We start from the raw sequence: 19,561 nt of genomic DNA, 5'->3' as shown, positions 1-19,561 counted from the left end.
CATGTGAAGTTTCACTTGGAACAGCACGTGGTTCAAATTCAATCACAATAAAGGATCAGGGACATGCAAGTTGCTGAAGTGGTACCCAGTAGAAAGATTTGACCAGGAATAATAATAATAATAATAATAATCATCATCATCATCATCATCATTAATCATTACTATCATATGTTTGGGAAATATAAGATGCAGTACCAGAGGAGTTTTGGGGATGATTTTGGATACAGTTCACAATAATCTAAATGTTATAAAGAACAGTGTTTATTTTGATAATGAAATATACAGTATGACCTTTTTCCTGAATTAACCATTAACCATTTTCATTAGCAATTTTTTTCCTTTTTTGCCATTCCTCAAAACACCTTGAAAGATACTGTTAATATCATTATTTAGTAATTTGCATGATTATCTTCAGTTAGTGTTGCATGCTTAGTATCCCTTCTCCCACATGTTTAATGTAACAGAGTCAGAAGTTCAAAGAGTATTGCCAGTTTCCGTTTATTCATATGACACAATTGAGTGTTTTATGCTTCCTGTGCCTGTAATTTTTTCATAACATCATGAAGCATCTGATTGCAGAGTGCTGCGTATGGATTCATTTCCACTAGCTGATGCTTTGCAAATTTGCTTCCCAAGTTTGCTGCAGCTTTGAAATCTTCCTTTGCTAGATCATCATTGCCCTCCTTACGATGAATAATACCTCGTTGACAAAGTGCTTGGCACCCCGATTTACCATGGCCGTTGCTCAACTGTATCGCCAAGTTTAAGTCTGCGACAGCTTCTGAAATATTCAATATGTTGCATACCAACCTATCAGTAAATTACACACCAAAATGGTAATATTTTTATGTTCAGTAAATATGTAGGACTTTTCTCTCACCTGAAATTTTTCCACCGAGCCTGTATGCTTGTGCTCGATTGTTGTATGCAGAAGGTCTAGAAGGTGCCGTAGCTATGGCCTTAGTAAACAGGTTAATGGCAGCCTCAATATTTCCAGATTCTGCAAGGGTGACTGCATCCATTTCCAGTTGCTTTGCAGCTTTGACGGTGGGATCACTTTCATCTTCTTCATCTGGAATTTATTTTGAAATTAAGAAATAATTCTATACCACATTAATTATTCTCATGTATTTTTTGTGTTTTTAAAACACCACTCATTCATACATAAATCATATTCTGTGTATGGCTTCATAAAGTTTTACTGTCAACAAGGTGCAGTGATTGAGTCTATAAATTTACAATTATTTACCACCAGTCTGGTTTACTGCATTTGTGCCTAAAAAGGCACTAAGTGGATATAGCAGAATAACTAGAAAAGCAACTACTTTTGAAAAAAAATTAGGTGCTTTTGTAGTTGTTCTGAGAAGACCCCATTATTTATTTCTGCTTCCTCAATATATACATATGCATTTCATAATTGGCTGGTTTTTACAGTTTTGGAGAATAGAGTACAAGAAAAACAGGAAGACGAAATATACAAAATAAGATATTAATAATGGCTACACAGGGCTGCTGGGCACACTGGCTATTTATGGTTTGGATTTCTTTTCATGAATGCAGTCATGTGGAATCATTATGCAGCTGACTTTTAAATGAATATATCAGCTTTCAAGTAGAATGGTTCCTAAGACAACAACATCATCAATTTATTTTAAAATCTTTGTAAAATATGTATTATGTATTCATCTTTACAAAAAAATTTCACTTCAACGAGACTTGATATGTAGACAGGGGAAGATGAAACTGAAGAAAAGGGTCATATATAGAATCTGACACAGCTATTATTTATTTCCAAATATCCTCAGAAACCACTGGACTGATTTCAACCAAACTTGGAATACATATCACTTACTGTCTAGAAAAAAATCACCATGGGGGTAAGAACTGCCTACCTGTCAAAAGGAATAAAGGGGGTTGGAAAAGAAGTGTGGACCACAATGCACAAATACCAGTTTTATTCATCCCGTATTTGAGATCTAGTGCACTTAGTGACTTGCAACGAACTTTACACATAATTTCAAACCTTTATGGAACTTTTCTCACTGACACTACTCACATGAAGATTAAAGGAAAAATTTTATCACTTACTACATTTTCATAAGAGGTGAGATGTTTTAAATTATTACTTTTTTTTACTACTAACTGTATTCATGACACATTTTGCAGGCAGTACTCACATGTAGCACTTAATCTATGTGCAAAATTGTATCATTGTGTGACACATAGATCAGGAGATATATAGTCATAAAAGCAGAGATGTGTGAGAAACTGCTGCATCATGCATGACATTGAATTTATTACTCCTTTGATACTAAATCTGTTTGCAACACGTTTTGCAGACAGTATCCGCATATGTCACTGAATGTACCTACAAAATTATATCAATATTATGAAAATGAATAGCGAAGATTCTGAGTCACAGATGGGCACAACAAAAAGACTGTCACAAATAAAGCTTTCAGCCAGTAAGGTCTTCATCAAAAATAGACCACACACTGACGCAAATGCACTGTTGTAACTCATAGGTGTTGAAGTTATAGGATATTGCATTTTTTCATTCAGTGAAGTACGGTACACAATTTTCCTTTTATGAACATTTAAAACAAGTTGCCAATCTCTGCACTACTTTGAAATCTTATCAAGATCAGACAATATTTGTGCAAATTTTCTCAAGCAGTACTCATTACAGTTACAGAAATGACTGATGTTACTATGAATATTGTCTCCAGGGTAATTATAAGGTTACTGTTAATATTGTCTCCAAGGCCATTAATACACAACATGAAGAGAAATGGTCCCAACACACTGCCCTGGGGCACACTTGATGTTACTTCTACATCTATTGATGACTCTCCCTCGAAGGCAAAATGCTGTACCTTCCTACCAAGAAATCCTCAGTACTGTCAGTACATATGAATGAGACCTGTGTTTTCTTCCAACTGCTGGTTGCAGTTTTAACCTACAATACACCGTGATTAAAGGAGAAGCTAACTCTACTGCAAATTTGGACTCTGCTGCAAATTTGGTACAGACATTGATAGGAATTCCATCGACTCCTGGAGTTCTGTTCAATTTAAGCTCTTTCTCAACACCACTGGCACTGATATCTATATCACTCATCTCTACAATGGTGCAAGAATTAAATTTGGATAATACTCCTGGCTATACCCTTCGTTTGAATATGGAATTCAGCATTTATGCTTTTGCTCTGATAGCCTCAATTTCAGTTCCTTGCTACATACACTGATCAGCCAGAACATTATGACCACCTACCTAATAGATGGTATGTCCATGTTTGGCATGGATAACACTGGTGACGCCTTGTGGCATGGAAGCAATGAGGCCTCGGTAGGTCACTGGAGGGAGTTGGCGCCACATCTGCACACTCAAGTCATCTAATTCCCATAAATTGCAGGGGGGGGGGGGGGGGGTGAGTTCTGATGCTGCCATTCCTGGCCTTGTGACATGGCACATTGTCTTGTTGAAAAATGCCTTTGCCGTCGGGAAATATAATCATCATGACAGAGCATATGTGCTCTGCAATCAGTGTACAATACTCATTGGCCATCATGGTGCCTTGCAAGAGCTGCACTGGACTCATGGATGCCCACGTGTGCATGTGTGTTCCCCAGAGTGTAATGGAGGTGCTACCAGCCTGCCTATGTTCCCCCATACTTATATCAAGGAGCTGTTCCCCTGGAAGACAATGGATTCATGCCATCCCATCAGCATGATGAAGAAGGTATCAAGATTCATCAGACCATGCAATGCTCTGCCATTGTGCCAACATCCAGTGCCAGTGCTCACATGCCCATTTCAGTTGTAGTTGCTGATGTCATGGTGTTAACATTGGCACATGCAGAGACCCATCGTTAGGAGTGTTCAGTACACTGCGTGTTCAGACACACTTGTATTCTGGCCAGCATTAAAGTCTGATATTAGTTCCACCACAGTTAGTCACCTGTCCTGTTTTACCAGTCTGCCCAGCCTAAAACATCCAACATTTTTAATGAGGGGTGGCCAACCAACCCCACAACATCTGGACATGGTTTCACCATGAGTAGAAGACACTCATCACAGCATTTCTCGAACACCCGACAAGTCATGCAGTTTCCAAATTGCTTGTTCTTAGCCTCTGGGCCATCGCAATCTGTCCTGGATCAAACTCAGATAGATTGTGTGCCTTCCCCATTCTACACATGGACAGCACACTAACCGATACTACATGCACCATGCATGTGATGACTAGAAATTATTCCTTGACAGGTGACACGGATATCACCTGGATGGGTTTATATTGGTAGTAGGTCAGTGGTCATAATGTTCTGGCTCATCATTGTATGAACAGAATCTCTCTGAGATTTGTGAGAGATCTTTCATTAATATTTTGGTGTGGTAGTCATTGAAGTCTTCACAGAGTGCCCTCTTGGCAACAAAATGTACTTCATTCAGATACTGTATATCAATGATATGAATTAATAGATGGAAACATTCCACATGGGAAAAATATATCTAAAAACAAAGATGATGTGACTTACCAAACGAAAGCGCTGACACGTCGATAGACACACAAACAAACACACAAAATTCAAGCTTTCGCAACAAACTGTTGCCTCATCAGGAAAGAGGGAAGGAGAGGGAAAGACGAAAGGATGTGGGTTTTAAGGGAGAGGGTAAGGAGTCATTCCAATCCCGGGAGCGGAAAGACTTACCTTAGGGGGAAAAAAGGACGGGTATACACTCGCACACACACACACATATCCATCCACACATATACAGACAAGCAGACTGTCTGCTTGTGTCTGTATATGTGTGGATGGATATGTGTGTGTGTGTGCGAGTGTATACCCGTCCTTTTTTCCCCCTAAGGTAAGTCTTTCCGCTCCCGGGATTGGAATGACTCCTTACCCTCTCCCTTAAAACCCACATCCTTTCGTCTTTCCCTCTCCTTCCCTCTTTCCTGATGAGGCAACAGTTTGTTGCGAAAGCTTGAATTTTGTGTGTTTGTTTGTGTGTCTATCGACGTGTCAGCGCTTTTGTTTGGTAAGTCACATCATCTTTGTTTTTAGATTGATACTGTATATCTTTATACTACACAAATGTAATTGAAAGTGGTACAAATAAGTGACATATTCAAAATATCTTCACTAATATTTCCACTCATATGTTTGTGATGTCACATATCTACCAAGGAATATCATTTTAGTTACCATATTCATAGGACTGTGGAATATTATTTTCCAGTCTTCTTGTCCAATGTGAGTTATTCCTCTGTGCCAAATATAGTATGTCTGTCCACAGAGGCAGACTTTTTTGAAGTTGGTTCTAGAAGCACAGCAGCATCTCCACAGTCCAGAAGGCACAAATGGCTGTCCTTAATGTGTTTGGAAATAAAGATTGGAACTATATTATATATTATAAGTTATTGGAAACAGTCCAGGAGCCATCAGCAGGTATCCTTAGTGTGTTCAACAAAGAAGAACAAAACTATTTTTCATATTACATGTTACCCGAAACAAATTGTTCGTAAATCAGGGAACATTATACAATAGGGACTTACCAAATGAGGCAGTGCAGCTGTTAGGACACTAATCTCATATCCAGGAGGATGGAGTTGCTCTGTCCAGCAATCTTGATATGGGTTTTCTGTGGTTTTCCTAGATCACTAAGGCAAATGCTGGGATGGATCACTAATCAAAGCCTCACCTGACCGCTTGTCCTATCCTCATAGATGACCTGTTCTATCCTCACAAAGCATGTTATATTTGTAGTAACCAAATCGTGCATGAAACTGATCCAAGTAACACACATATGGCTTTATTCATAAACCTTTGCATAATAATAGAAACAAGGCTTTCATGACTCCACATGTAACAAGACAAAAGAACCACACAGAAGGTGCATCATAACCAATACACAGAACAACTGATGTGAGCAGTACAAACTAAAAGGACATAGAGTGAGTTAGTGCTGCTCTGTGTGTATGCAGGCTTGAGCCACCAGTAGGCAGTACAGCAGAGACCATTCCATGTGCACATTTCATACAGGCAGCCTCTCGTGGCTGGCCCCCTCTGATATAGCTAGCGGTTGATTTACGTACACATACGTGGCAACACTACACTTGATGCACTTTCACTCACATGCACCAGTAGTAGGATACAGCAATATATATTGTGTTTAGTATATTTTGACCCATTTATGTGCACTGTATTACCCTGACAAGTCCTATATCATTGTGGGATGGTCTGTGAATGATTAAGATAAATAAAGTAAAGCAATAAAAGTTGACAATCGTACTCATACAGCAGTAGGTCCATGACATGACTCCTCACATAACTGGCCTGTTGTGAAACCTATTTGGTATTTGCTAATCAGATATCTGTCTGATGTTCTAATTTGTTTGGAGAGATTGAGAAAGAAGGTTGTAAGCAATCGTCTTTCTTTATCTGTAGGTCTGCATTAACTGCACATTGCCTAAGAGTGATTATTTTCATGTGTAGGATGTTCTTTTGTTTTGAAATAAACACTTTATTCCATTGTTAGCTAATTAACTAATTTTACCCCTTGAATATCATCAAGCTATAAAAAAGCATTTGATCCACATAGCAGAGGGGGAGAAAGCAGCATGTGATGGTATCTCTAAACTAAGAGTTCAGCATAACCATAGCAAGTACGAGCACAATATCACAGGTGTCGATGTGATAGTATCTCTAAACTTAGAGTTCAGCATAACCATAACAGGTACGAGCACAATATTGCAGGTGTTGAGTCCACATGTAAAATCAAATAGTGCAACACACATGTACGTTTGTTCTTGAAGTAGCATACATGCACATTAATACGTGTCAGCATTAACTACATGCATAGTGTGATCAGTATCTTAAAATTAAATAAGATGCACGTCAGCTAGAGTCAATATGGCATAAAATGATTGCTGACAGCTCGTGGCACTGTTGCCAGCTTTCCAGTGCAAAGTGCTAATGGATGTAGGCAAAAACAGTAGCCGTCGTCTTCAGAGTTGTGACAACAAGATGTTTTCAAAATTGTGTTCTATTATCGTTTCAGGTGGCACCCAGCCCACAGTAAATGTCAGGGGTCAACTTACACCGGGTCAACTATAGTGGGAGTTATTGCATTCAACCACAGTGGGAAGCCCATTCAGTTGACTGTCTGCTGTAAGGCATTTTGTTATACAATACTGTGTGTCATGAAAAGCTGATATAAGCAGATGAAAAATGCATATGAAGGAAGCGATTGCTGATGAATGTACAGATATAAAGAGAAGATTAAAGCATTCAGTGATTATTAATAGAAAATGTGAGTGTATCAGGAAAAAAACAATGTTTGGTAGGCACTCCTACAGAAGAAGAAAGAATGGAATGGAAATGATAGGAATATAAAGAGACAGGCAGAAAATATTGCAAGATGGTTAACTGGCCATGTAATTAAGTGGACAGACAAGGGAGGGGTAGGATTTAAAAGATAGGACACAAAAGAGCAATATAAGGAGAAAAACAATAAAATAATTAAAATGATGATGCATATGATGCTGGGTATTAATGATGATGTGAGTAATGACACAATAATAAATTATCAAAAGGAGAGTTGTGCTGGACAGCACTTTCCTCCAATAAGATAGTGTAACTCACAGTTCAGCTGAGAGGAGCAAACAAAAATAAATACCAGTGCTTCGCTTTTTTCAGGGAGGAAAGAGAAATTGGATGGGATAGAGAAGAGGGAAAGTCTCTGTTTGGATGTTGGGTCCGTCCTTGCCCAGATTCTGAGTGACCTGCCCTCCTCCCCTTCCAACAAGTGCCTCCCCCCCCCTCCTCCCCATATTTAATACACCCTTACTCTCTGAACCATTACCTCCAAAACTGCTGAGCTCTGTTTTTGAGTGCAGTACTGCGAGTTGCACTTCATGAAGGTAAGTGCTGGTCAGCATATCTGTCCCGGCATTATAATAATTTTCTGAATTGAAAAATGGATGAATATGTTGAAATTACTAGCAGAAGATATTGAAAACCAACATCCCATCCAAGAGAATTGATGTCATTCATTTCATTCATTCATCATAGTCCACAGATCACATCGAGAAGGAGGAGTGGACCAAATTGAGGTACACATTAACAAAAGACAAGCAAATCATAGAAACTTAATCCGTATACTTTATTAACAATTGACTTAGCCCCTATTTGTTAATGTTATTCATATTTGTGCCAGCCAAATTTAATCAAGGTAATTGGAAAGAAAATCTCACTTTGAAAAACATTACTGCCTCCTCAGTTATACTTAAATAGGTTGTTTTTGTCTTTCACTATTAGCTTAACATTTACTTGATTTCATTAGTATTTTGAAAGGAAATAGTTCTCAACATCTGTAAATACTGAACACTGTTTACAGTACATTACTATTTGTCAAGCAGTATCGCAACAAATGCTGCTGCTGCTGGACATGCAGCTAACAAAACTTTGTAATCTTTAAATCTAGAAAGTCAGATAATTTTCAGAAACAGTGAATAATGAGGTATGTATTTAATTTTCTTTTAAGTCAGTTGAGTTCCCAATTTCTTGTTATGTGTTAGTGGAAGCTTGATGAAGGTCATTGCACCAGAATACATAGCTCCAATCTCAACCGAAACAAGAAGTCAAAACCTGTATGAATATAATTTTTGTGTATTGTATTATGATTATATGCTTCATTGTTTGGCTGCAAGAAATTTTATTTACTACCAGGAAAAAAAGAGAAAGAAAACATTAGTGAGTATTTAGAAGCGAGTGCAAGATATTGCAAAGGCTTCTGGAGTATGTGTAGAGGCAAGTAATGTCGATCAGTGGACAAAGGCTGCAGTGACATGTTTCAGTACATTTCATCTTTATATATGACTTCTCTGTTTTATTGTTTTGGTGCTCGCTCTTGATATATTTTGGTGCTAACTCACCGTGTTTGTAATTGATGCTTTAGTATAAATATATTAAGTTATCTTGCAAGTGGGGAGCTTATCCTTTCTCGCTATCAATTCTGTTCACTTAAGGTAGATAGCTTAAATGGTGACCCCAACAAAGAACTAGAATCATGATTAACAATAATGACAATGCTACAATCAAGTTGGAGCCACAGTAGCAACCTCAAAATGCAGTACAAAAGGTACCACAGCAGAGGCAGGCTCTTCAAATGAACCTACAGGTCCCTAAAATTCAAGGCAGGAACTTCAGAAATTTGAAACTTCTCACCTTCTGGAGAAAATGACCACACTTGTGGTTCAGGCAGGCAGAGTGCATATTTTTGCAACACAGCATCCTTGCTTTATTCAACAGGTTTCATTGTGTAGTGCCACATTTGAAGCCCTGGAGAGCAGACTGCACAAACTGTTACAGCAGACACCGACTGGTGACATGTCGCTGAAGCAAATATTGTTAGGCTTTCGATCAGGAGTGAAAAAGATTTAGGTTGTTCACTGGCAGAGTTGGTGTTGGGTGAGTAAGTATGCCTACCTGCTGATCTACTAACTGACAAACTTACAGTTAGGCTAACTTGCACTTTGGCGCTAAGTCGCTGTGTTTGTAATTGGTGCTTTAATGTAAATATATTAAGTTATCTTAGTGTGGAGCTTATTCTTTCTCACCATCCATTCTATTCACTTAAGGTAAGCACCTAAAGATGTATGGTTATCTACATTACACAATATTCTTACTGTAAATGTTGGCTGAATAAATACTGTTTAATTTACAAGGGCATGCTGAAACATAATGCCTCAGATATATTTACGTGTAAACTCTTAAAGCTTTTTAAGTAAAACAATTGTTATTACCATTGTACATCTTTATTCTTAATGTCTCCATATTTATTTGTCAACACAGTCAATTTTTACCAACGAGAAACCAGTTTTCTGATACTGTTGCTGTAAAATGTTTGACTTTGTTTACGAAGCCAAAATCTCACCTCTACTTCAACTATTTCAGCATGATCAAAGTGAAGTCCTCAAAGGTGTTCTTTAAGTTTTGGAAACAGATGAAAATAAAATGGAGACATGTCAGAACTTAAGGGAGGATGACCAATGACAGTGAACCCAAGGCATTGGACTGTGGCAGATGTTGCAGTGCCCGTGTGTGGTCTGGCATTATCATGCTGAAGGATAATGTGCTCCCTGTGTGGATGAACTCTTCGAATTCAAAACTCAATTACAGGATACTGTTTCTCACACTCCTACATAGTCACAGCTACACTCTGCAAACCACCATGAGATGCATGGGAAAGGGTACATTCCAATGTACCAGTTATTAGTGTTTCTTCCCATTCCATTTACATATGGAGTTTGGGAAAAATGACTGTTTGAATGCCTGTGTGCATGCAGTAATTACTCTAATCTTATCCTTATGATCTCTATGTGAGTAATACATAGGGGATTGTAGTACATTCCTAGATTCACCATTTAAAGCTGATTCTTCAAACTTTAATTTCCTTCAGTATCTCTGTAACACGCTCCCATGGATTAAACAAACCTATGACCATTCATACTGCCCTCCACTATATATGTTCAATATACCATGTTAGTCCTATCTGGTATGTGTCCCACACACATGAGCAATATTCTAGCATGGGTCGCATGAGTGATTTGTAAGCAATTTCTTTAGTAGACGAACTGCACTTCCCCAGTATCCTACCAATAAACTGAAGTCTACCACCTGCTTTACCCACAACTGAAACTATGTGTTCATTCAGTTTCATATCCCTACAAAATATTTGTATGAGTTGGCCGATTCCAACAGTGACTCATTGGTATTATAGTCTTAGTATACTACATTTTTTCATTTTGTGAAATGCACATTTGTACATGTCTAAACATTTAAAGCAAGATGCCAATCTTTGCACCACTTTGAAATCTTATCGAGATCTGACAATATTTATGCAGCTTCTTTCAGATAGTACTTTATTATAGATAACTGCATCATTTGAAAAAGTCTGAGGTTACTATTAATATTGCCTGCAAAGTAATTAATATAAAACATGACTGATAATGGTTCCAACACACTTCTCTGGGGCACACCTGAAGTTACTTCTACAGCTGATGGTGCCTCTCCATCCAAGGTAACATGTTGCACCCTCCATCTCAAAAATAACCTTAATCCAGTCACAAATTTCACTCGATACCCCATGTGACTGAACTTTTGACAATAAGCATAGGTGTGGTTACGTTACACATCACCATGTTATGCACAATTCGGAGGTCTCTAGCAGCAGAGGGCTACAAATGTGTACACATAAAGAATAAATATGTAGAATGTTAATAACATTTGTTTTCTTTAAACAACTTATGAGATTTCACACAAAATATTTGGAGGCATTACTTTCAGCGTGCCCTCATAGATGCACTGCTGCAGAAGAAAATTCCACAAGACAACAGGAAGTGAAAGTAATCCACATTGTTGGTTCTCATCAAGTACACTGCTTTGCAATCCTGATAAAAACCAACAGATTATACTAGGATTGTCAAATGAGGTAGAGGTGAAAGCAGTTAAAATTCTAGGAATTCATGTAGACTCTAAGCTAACTTGGGAAACACACATCAACCATACCTACACAAAATTGTATCGAGTTACACATTTAATGTGGAAACTGAGAAGCCTGGTGACAAAAGAATATTTAAGAGTAATTTATTTTGGACTCTTTCGGTCACATATAGAGTATGGACTGCTCATATGGGGACACACTCCTCACATCACCAAAGTTCTAATAATTCAGAAGAAAGTGATACGTGCAATGAGCAATTCTGGTAGATCAGAACACTGCTGGCCACTGTTCATTCAGCTGAAAATATTAACAGTTATTAATCTTTATAAATACGCCTCAGAATTGTATACAAAAAACAACATAGCAGATTTTGAAATGAGGGAAAACATACACCACCATAATACCAGAGGCAAAACAAAATTAGACATACCTAGGCACAGGCTGAAAAGAACAGGGAATTCCCATCTAATCAATAGTCTAAAAATATTTAATAACTTCCATTTTCTTCTTGGTCGGCTCACATAAGTAGCTTCAGGAGCAAGCTACTAAACTGGTTACTAATCAATCCTTTTTACAATATAACAGAATTTATGAATATAAAATCAATTGACATTAATTTTTAAGGATTTCATTATGTGATGTCACTGAATGTATTTATGTTATGTTATGGTGTATGTTATCATCTATGGGCACTATTTGCAATGCTCATTTAGCTTTAAGCTACTATTCAAGGAAAATGTTATATGATATCCATGTAAATTGCCTATTCCACCTCAGGTGGTCAATGGTGAATAAAGGATCTGACTCTGAATTGACACAAGCCAACACAAAAAGAGATAGAAGAGAGTAGTGAACAGTGAAACAGTCTATTTCAGCTGTTTCTAGTAACATTTTTGCTCCATGTCGATATCACTGTATATCGACCTTTAGCAAGGACATCTTTGGCTGTATTGGTGGGAAATATGGTGAGCTATATTCTTCTGTACATGCTATTGCATCTTCTTGATAGTGAGAAATTACAACATTTACTTGTAAGTTAAATATTTTCCATAATACATACAGCTACCTTTTAGTTGATGGTGTATTTAGTACGCAGTGAAACATTTGTATACAGTACACAGTGAAACAGTGTAGACTTATGGATGCTTAGAAATTCAAGCCCATGACAATGTATCAAGTTGCAGAATTCATCAGTGAAAGTTTTCTGAAGGCAGTGACACCAACAAATTTAACTTCTGGGTTTAGAAAACGTGGAATTTATTCACTTAATATCAACATCTTTGATGAGTTGGATTTCCTTATGGTTGCAGTTCCAAACCACTCTGTAAATTTTGATGGTGTGCCTACTCCAGTAAAACCCACCAAATGCTTTGGAAGTTAATATGCAAAATGATGAGGCAGCCAACTGTGGTTTATACACTGATAACAGTAGAACCAGCAAATCATGTATCTCACCAAAGGAGTTTCAAGGTTTTCCAAAAGCTCCTCCTATAAAAACAACTGGACACTCAAATGGAGAAGCAACAAATTGACTGCAACATCAGCAAAAATGGCTACTGAAGAAAAAAACTTTAACGAAACGGATAAAGCTAGAAGAAAAGACGAAAATAAGTGTGAAGAGAGCCGACAACAAAAAAACTAAGCAATGTGAAAGTAAAAGAGCTTCAAGTGAAAGTGATGAATGAAGCAATAAAGATGAGGTATCATATGATGAATCAGAGGAGTGTTCATCACTAGATCTCTTTGATTTTAACTGGTATCTTGTGATTGGTGGCTATGGGTAGATGGTGATGATAAATATGAGGTCTCATTCCTTTGAGAAAAAAATGGTTTTCGTGATTCCCGGAAGCAAAAGACATAGCTTCTGTATCATGTAAGGTCACTGCAATGTTTCTGCTTCCAGCACTGCCTATGGCTACTAGGAGAGTTTTCAAAATTAATTATATATGCAATCAATTTGATATTCAGTGAGTAAAAGTTATTGTATCACAATGTTTGTATTTAACATACACTCCTGGAAATTGAAATAAGAACACCGTGAATTCATTGTCCCAGGAAGGGGAAACTTTATTGACACATTCCTGGGGTCAGATACATCACATGATCACACTGACAGAACCACAGGCACATAGACACAGGCAACAGAGCATGCACAATGTCGGCACTAGTACAGTGTATATCCACCTTTCGCAGCAATGCAGGCTGCTATTCTCCCATGGAGACGATTGTAGAGACGCTGGATGTAGTCCTGTGGAACGGCTTGCCATGCCATTTCCACCTGGCGCCTCAGTTGGACCAGCGTTCGTGCTGGACGTGCAGACCGCGTGAGACGACGCTTCATCCAGTCCCAAACATGCTCAATGGGGGACAGATCCGGAGATCTTGCTGGCCAGGGTAGTTGACTTACACCTTCTAGAGCACGTTGGGTGGCACGGGATACATGCGGACGTGCATTGTCCTGTTGGAACAGCAAGTTCCCTTGCCGGTCTAGGAATGGTAGAACGATGGGTTCGATGACGGTTTGGATGTACCGTGCACTATTCAGTGTCCCCTCGATGGTCACCAGTGGTGTACGGCCAGTGTAGGAGATCGCTCCCCACACCATGATGCCGGGTGTTGGCCCTGTGTGCCTCAGTCGTATGCAGTCCTGATTGTGGCGCTCACCTGCACGGCGCCAAACACGCATACGACCATCATTGGCACCAAGGCAGAAGCGACTCTCATCGCTGAAGACGACACGTCTCCATTCGTCCCTCCATTCATGCCTGTCGCGACACCACTGGAGGCGGGCTGCACGATGTTGGGGCGTGAGCGGAAGACGGCCTAACGGTGTGCGGGACCGTAGCCCAGCTTCATGGAGACGGTTGCGAATGGTCCTCGCCGATACCCCAGGAGCAACAGTGTCCCTAATTTGCTGGGAAGTGGCGGTGCGGTCCCCTACGGCACTGCGTAGGATCCTAACGGTCTTGGCGTGCATCCGTGCGTCGCTGCGGTCCGGTCCCAGGTCGACGGGCACATGCACCTTCCACCGACCACTGGCGACAACATCGATGTGCTGTGGAGACCTCACGCCCCACGTGTTGAGCAATTCGGCGGTACGTCCACCCGACCTCCCGCATGCCCACTATACGCCCTCGCTCAAAGTCCGTCAACTGCACATACGGTTCACGTCCACACTGTCGCGGCATGCTACCAGTGTTAAAGACTGCGATGGAGCTCCGTATGCCACGGCAAACGGGCTGACACTGACGGCGGCGGTGCACAAATGCTGCGCAGCTAGCGCCATTCGACGGCCAACACCGCGGTTCCTGGTGTGTCCGCTGTGCCGTGCGTGTGATCATTGCTTGTACAGCCCTCTCGCAGTGTCCGGAGCAAGTATGGTGGGTCTGACACACCGGTGTCAATGTGTTCTTTTTTCCATTTCCAGGAGTGTATGTATTAATGTTTAATGTATGATTCAAGCTCCTCAAATAACAATAAACATTTGGAGTGTCTCTTTCAAATTGTATGTTCATATATTAATTAGGGACCAAATTATTTTATTTTACTACATAATGTGGGTAATGAATTGTACTTTTAAATAAATACAAATATTTTGTTCTGTAAGAAACAATTTCTTCAAAAACATCAAATATATAATTTTTGTTTCATTGTGTACTACTCTTCCCCACTGATAGGGAGAATGTTTGTCCAGGTTGGAAAGGAAAATAGGTACCAACATGTGGCATAATTGACTGTGCAGCATGTATACACACTTCAAAGCACACTATTCACTGCAAACTGCAAATAGGGTTCTGCAGCAGATGAGCTACACATGTATCCTTGTTGACCCAAAAAAATTGTCAGTTACAGTCACAGTGGGTGTAAAACGATCAGGCATGGCATTTTCTGGCAGCAGTACTGTCAGTGCGCCAAGATCAGAACTCTGCTACAGTGGTGCTGATAACGGGAGATTTCAAGATGATTTCCTTGTTACACTTGGGGTGTCTGCTTGGAACAGCAGCACCTGGGTGTTAAACTTACACTATTCTGAACAGAGGGCATGGATGTTACCCTTGATGTAAGAGAACACGCAATGGATGTGTTTGTATCCAGTTTAGGAGTGAAATCTGGGAACCACTTACACTGAAGTCAAAACTTATGTCAACAGAGTTTATTACTGCATAAAATAGTAAACATTTTAATGTTGAAACTTGAAATAAAAAAGTACAAAATATACTACTCACAATGTTACTTTGAAAGTAAGGAGCAGAAACCACGCCAGGTTCAGATCAAGTACTTTTATACATGTACAAACACAGTTCATGGGCTTGTTTGATTGCATTAGAGGTTATGTTCACCAATTACAATAGCTTAAACTAATACCGTTTTTCAAAACTGAGCACATTTGATCTGCACTGATTACTTACATCATCACTCGTTCTACAGGGTGTAGCTGTCATTGTTTAAAGTGACACAAAGTTCCAAGGCCTGACGGAATTTCTATCAGAATCTATACTGAATTTGTGAACAAGTCAGTCCCTCTTTTAACTGCAATCGAACATAGAGCCCTCGAGCAAAAAATGGTGCCCAGTTCTTGGGAAAAAAAAGGTCACACCTGTCTACAAGAAGCATAGTAGAAGTGATCCACAAAACTACTGCCCAGTATCCTTGACATCGATTTGTTGTAAAATATTAAAACATATTCTGAGCTCAAAGATAATGAGATATCTTGAACAGAATGATCTGCTCCGTGCCAACATGCGTGGATTCCAAAAACATCAATCATGTGAAACCCAACTCACACTTTTCTCACATGACATACTGAAAGCTTTGGATCAAGACAGTAAGGTAGGTGCAGTAGTTCTTGATTTCTGTAAAGCTTTTGATGCAATACCACACCTATGCTTATTGTCAAAAGTACAATCATATGGGGTATCACGTGTAATTTGTGACTGGATTAAAAACTTTCTGGTACAGAGGACACAGCATGTTATCTCATCACATGTAGAAGTAAGTTTGAGTGTGCCCCAGGAAACTGTGATGGGACTCTTGCTGGTCATGTTGTGTATTAATAAGGTTGTATACATCATTAACAGTAACCTCAGGCTTTTTGCAGATGATCCTGTTATCTATAATGAAGTACCATCTGAAAGAAGCTGCAGAAAAATTCAATCAGATCTCAGTAAGTGGTACAAAGATTTGTAACTCGCTTTAAATGATCAAATATGTAAAACTCTGCACTTCACAAAACGAGAAAACGTAGTATTCTATAACATCAATGAGGCACTGTTTTAAATGGCCAACACATACAAATCCTAGGACATAACAGTTTGTAGGGATACGAAATGGAATGATCACATATAGGATCAGTCGTGGGCGTAACTGGTGATAGACTTGAGTTTATTGGCAGAACACTGGGGAAGTTCAATCAGCCAACAAGGGAGATTGTTTTTAAATCACTCTTGCGACCAGTTCTGTAATATTGCCTAAGTGTGTTGGACCCGTACCAAGTAGGGGTAACCGGGGATATTGAACGTACAGAGAGATGCACAGCAATATTGGTCACAGGCTTGTTTGATCCGTGGGTGAGTGTGACAAATTTGTTGAAGGCATTGAAGTGGCGGACTCTTTAAAGATAGGAAGCCTATTAACAAAGTTTCAAAAACCGGCTGAAAATGATGACTCTAGGAATATATTACAATCCCCTACGTGTAGCTCACATAGGGAACGTGAGAATAAGGTTAGTATAATTACAGCACGCAAAGAGGCGTTCAAAATATCATTCTTCCCGCGCTCCATATGTGAATGGTGCGGAAAAAAAACCTTAACAGTGGTTACGGTACTATGGGACGTACCCTTTGCCACGCACTTCACGATAGCTTGCGCTATAGATTTAAATGTGGTTGTAGAGAATTCCTTCCAATGGCCAACAATAACCACAGTAAACGTTCGAATGGTGACGGTTGTAATATCGTTGGAAGTCTCTTTATCTTTTGCGCGCTTTATGGAATGTGAGGTACCGGTAGCTAAATTTGCAGCCTACGCCTTGCCCTCATACGGACTGCATCCCGCCTATGCAACAGAACATGTTTTCGATCTTCATACCCTAATAAAACTTGACCAGCCGTATGCCTGAAATATCTGTACTAATGATAACCATGAGCCCTGATTGCATTGTCAAATCATGACACTGTAAATTACGGTTCTGCTATACCTGATCTAATGTTGCAGCCTATCTCATCAATATTTTTTTACAACGAACTTTTCTTTTTCTTTCGTTGCATACATAGATTTTCTTCCATAATGGAATGACTGGTATTTATTTAGAAACTTATTTTCGTGTTCTAGCATGGGTGAGAATGTGGTGGCGGGGCGGAGACATTTGAATCAACCTCTCGCAACTGTCGAGCAGATAAATTAAGTGCCTAAAGCAGTTTAAATGGCGTTTTCTTTGATGATGCTGTGTATTTTACAAACAAAATATAATTTATGACTTCAGAACGAGCCCACCGAAGAATATACAGTATTAATTTACAGATTGGCCACAAAAATTTCTTCTCATATTAACATTGGTCTCATCTTCATTGCGGATGTAGAGTATCTTTCATGTAACATCTGTTGGTGTAAATACATTCAGATGGAAAAAGTAAACATGTTGGAGGTCTGCAGTTGAAGCTTAGAGCACATACATTTGACCACCGGTCCATCTGTCGCGATTTGGGTTGTCCCATCGTCTAATAGTGGTCGCTTCCTTACTCTGGATGGCGACCAACACCCTTCCTCATTCTTAGCGCAAGTGATAGTGATCGAGTTATTCTGATAAGCAGTCCTGTTGACATTTTCATACAACATTCAGTATTACTATTGTTCACGTTATGAATCTGAAACGCGGTACTTAATCCACCCTCATACTGTGCAGATGTATCCGTTTATTTTTACGCAGTTGTATTGTTATGAATGTAGTGCTGCACTGCCGCAGAATTCAGGCGTACCAAAAATTATACTAATGAGATTGTGTAAACATGTTACTTCAAATGCAATATTTAAGAACTATCTGGTGTTAAGCTTATTCTCAAACTGTGCAGATGTATCCGTTTATTTTTACACGGTTGTTTTGTTATATGGACGCAATACCGAACTGCCGCAAAATTCAGTACCTAAAATTATACTGAGAGAATGAGATTGTGTGAAAATATTACTTCAAACGCTATAACTGACAACCATCTGCTGTTAAGCTTATTTCCTAAGTGACATATGCTGCAGTACTAACTCTCAATACCAAAATATTTGTCTGGAAGTAACAGAACATTACACGCTGCTGCTGAAGAAGACTAGACAGTACCTTTAACAGATTCGTCAGTTGCCTCATCTGGCAATTTGTCTGCGAGGGGCCCTAAAGGATTAAATATGGTATCAAGTATTTCCCTATCGTGTTGCGTTGACATTTTTACCTTTTGTCGTTGTTTATTTTTTTCGTCAAAGACGTTACTCTACACTGGGACTGTAATTAATAACATGCAATTTCTGTTTGTTAAGAGGAGGAAACATAATCTATAATTTGATCGCCAACCTGGACACAAGTATTATCTGTATCAATCTTTCACAATTCGATGGATTACAGTTTCAGTCATCAAAATAGAGCACACATCTTTGGCGTAGACCCAATATGGCTGCCAGCGAAGAATTGGATGTTGTGGATAGCTGGGAAGAAATTGAAGACTCTGGAGTAAGTGTGACATGTCTTGTTTGATAATTCGGGCTTTATTGTGTCTACAACTGCAACTGTTCACTTGTTTTAGATTTAAGTTGGGTTTTAAAGGTACTGGCAGTGAAATGAGAAGAAAGTGCTTGTTTGATATGTTAAGAGCGCCGCTGTACCGTGGCCGACATTTTACCTGTTAATTATATGATTCCATTTAAATAGCGACAGGTTACGTCTTCCATAGTTACTGTAACTCCAGACACTTAGTGTGATTGCTTCAGTGACTATTTGAAGAGTTGTAGTGGGCTTCCAAATGTTTAAAGACTTCTAGTTCAGTCTGCAAGGCAAATGACACAAGCGAATTTG

At 39.2% G+C, this 19,561-nt stretch overlaps 2 protein-coding genes across 2 annotated transcripts in view; one reads left to right on the top strand and one right to left on the bottom strand.

Annotated features, from left to right (window-relative positions):
* Nucleotides 1-239: 239 nt before the first annotated feature.
* Nucleotides 240-18,954, bottom strand: LOC124605198 (tetratricopeptide repeat protein 36). The gene is made up of 3 exons (XM_047136732.1): nt 18,836-18,954; nt 881-1,072; nt 240-781 (listed from the first exon to the last, which is right to left on the bottom strand). Exons 1-3 carry the CDS (start codon nt 18,936-18,938, stop codon nt 525-527), a joined length of 552 nt encoding a protein of 183 aa, XP_046992688.1. The 5' UTR covers nt 18,939-18,954; the 3' UTR covers nt 240-524.
* A 78-nt stretch (nt 18,955-19,032) lies between these two features.
* Nucleotides 19,033-19,561, top strand: part of LOC124605199 (SUZ domain-containing protein 1) — a 49,984-nt gene continuing 49,455 nt past the window's right edge. Inside the window, exon 1 of the mRNA XM_047136733.1 lies at nt 19,033-19,219. Within this exon, the coding sequence (XP_046992689.1) occupies nt 19,160-19,219 (60 nt within the window). The 5' untranslated portion in view covers nt 19,033-19,159. The remainder of the gene's footprint in view (nt 19,220-19,561) is intronic.

Source organism: Schistocerca americana, chromosome 3 (genome assembly GCF_021461395.2).
Source record: "Schistocerca americana isolate TAMUIC-IGC-003095 chromosome 3, iqSchAmer2.1, whole genome shotgun sequence".
Lineage (NCBI taxonomy): Eukaryota > Metazoa > Arthropoda > Insecta > Orthoptera > Acrididae > Schistocerca > Schistocerca americana.
The sequence above is the reverse complement of the archived record's forward strand: the minus strand, read 5'-3'. Positions and strand labels throughout refer to the sequence as shown.

Coding starts and splice junctions, on each gene's coding strand:
- LOC124605198 (XM_047136732.1), bottom strand. CDS start 18,938: ATGTCAACGCAACACGATAGGGAAATACTTGATACCATATTTAATCCT. Junction 1,073..18,835: donor AACTGACGAATCTGTTAAAG/GTACTGTCTAGT, acceptor AATAAATTCCAG/ATGAAGAAGATGAAAGTGAT. Junction 782..880: donor GCTCGGTGGAAAAATTTCAG/GTGAGAGAAAAG, acceptor TGAATATTTCAG/AAGCTGTCGCAGACTTAAAC.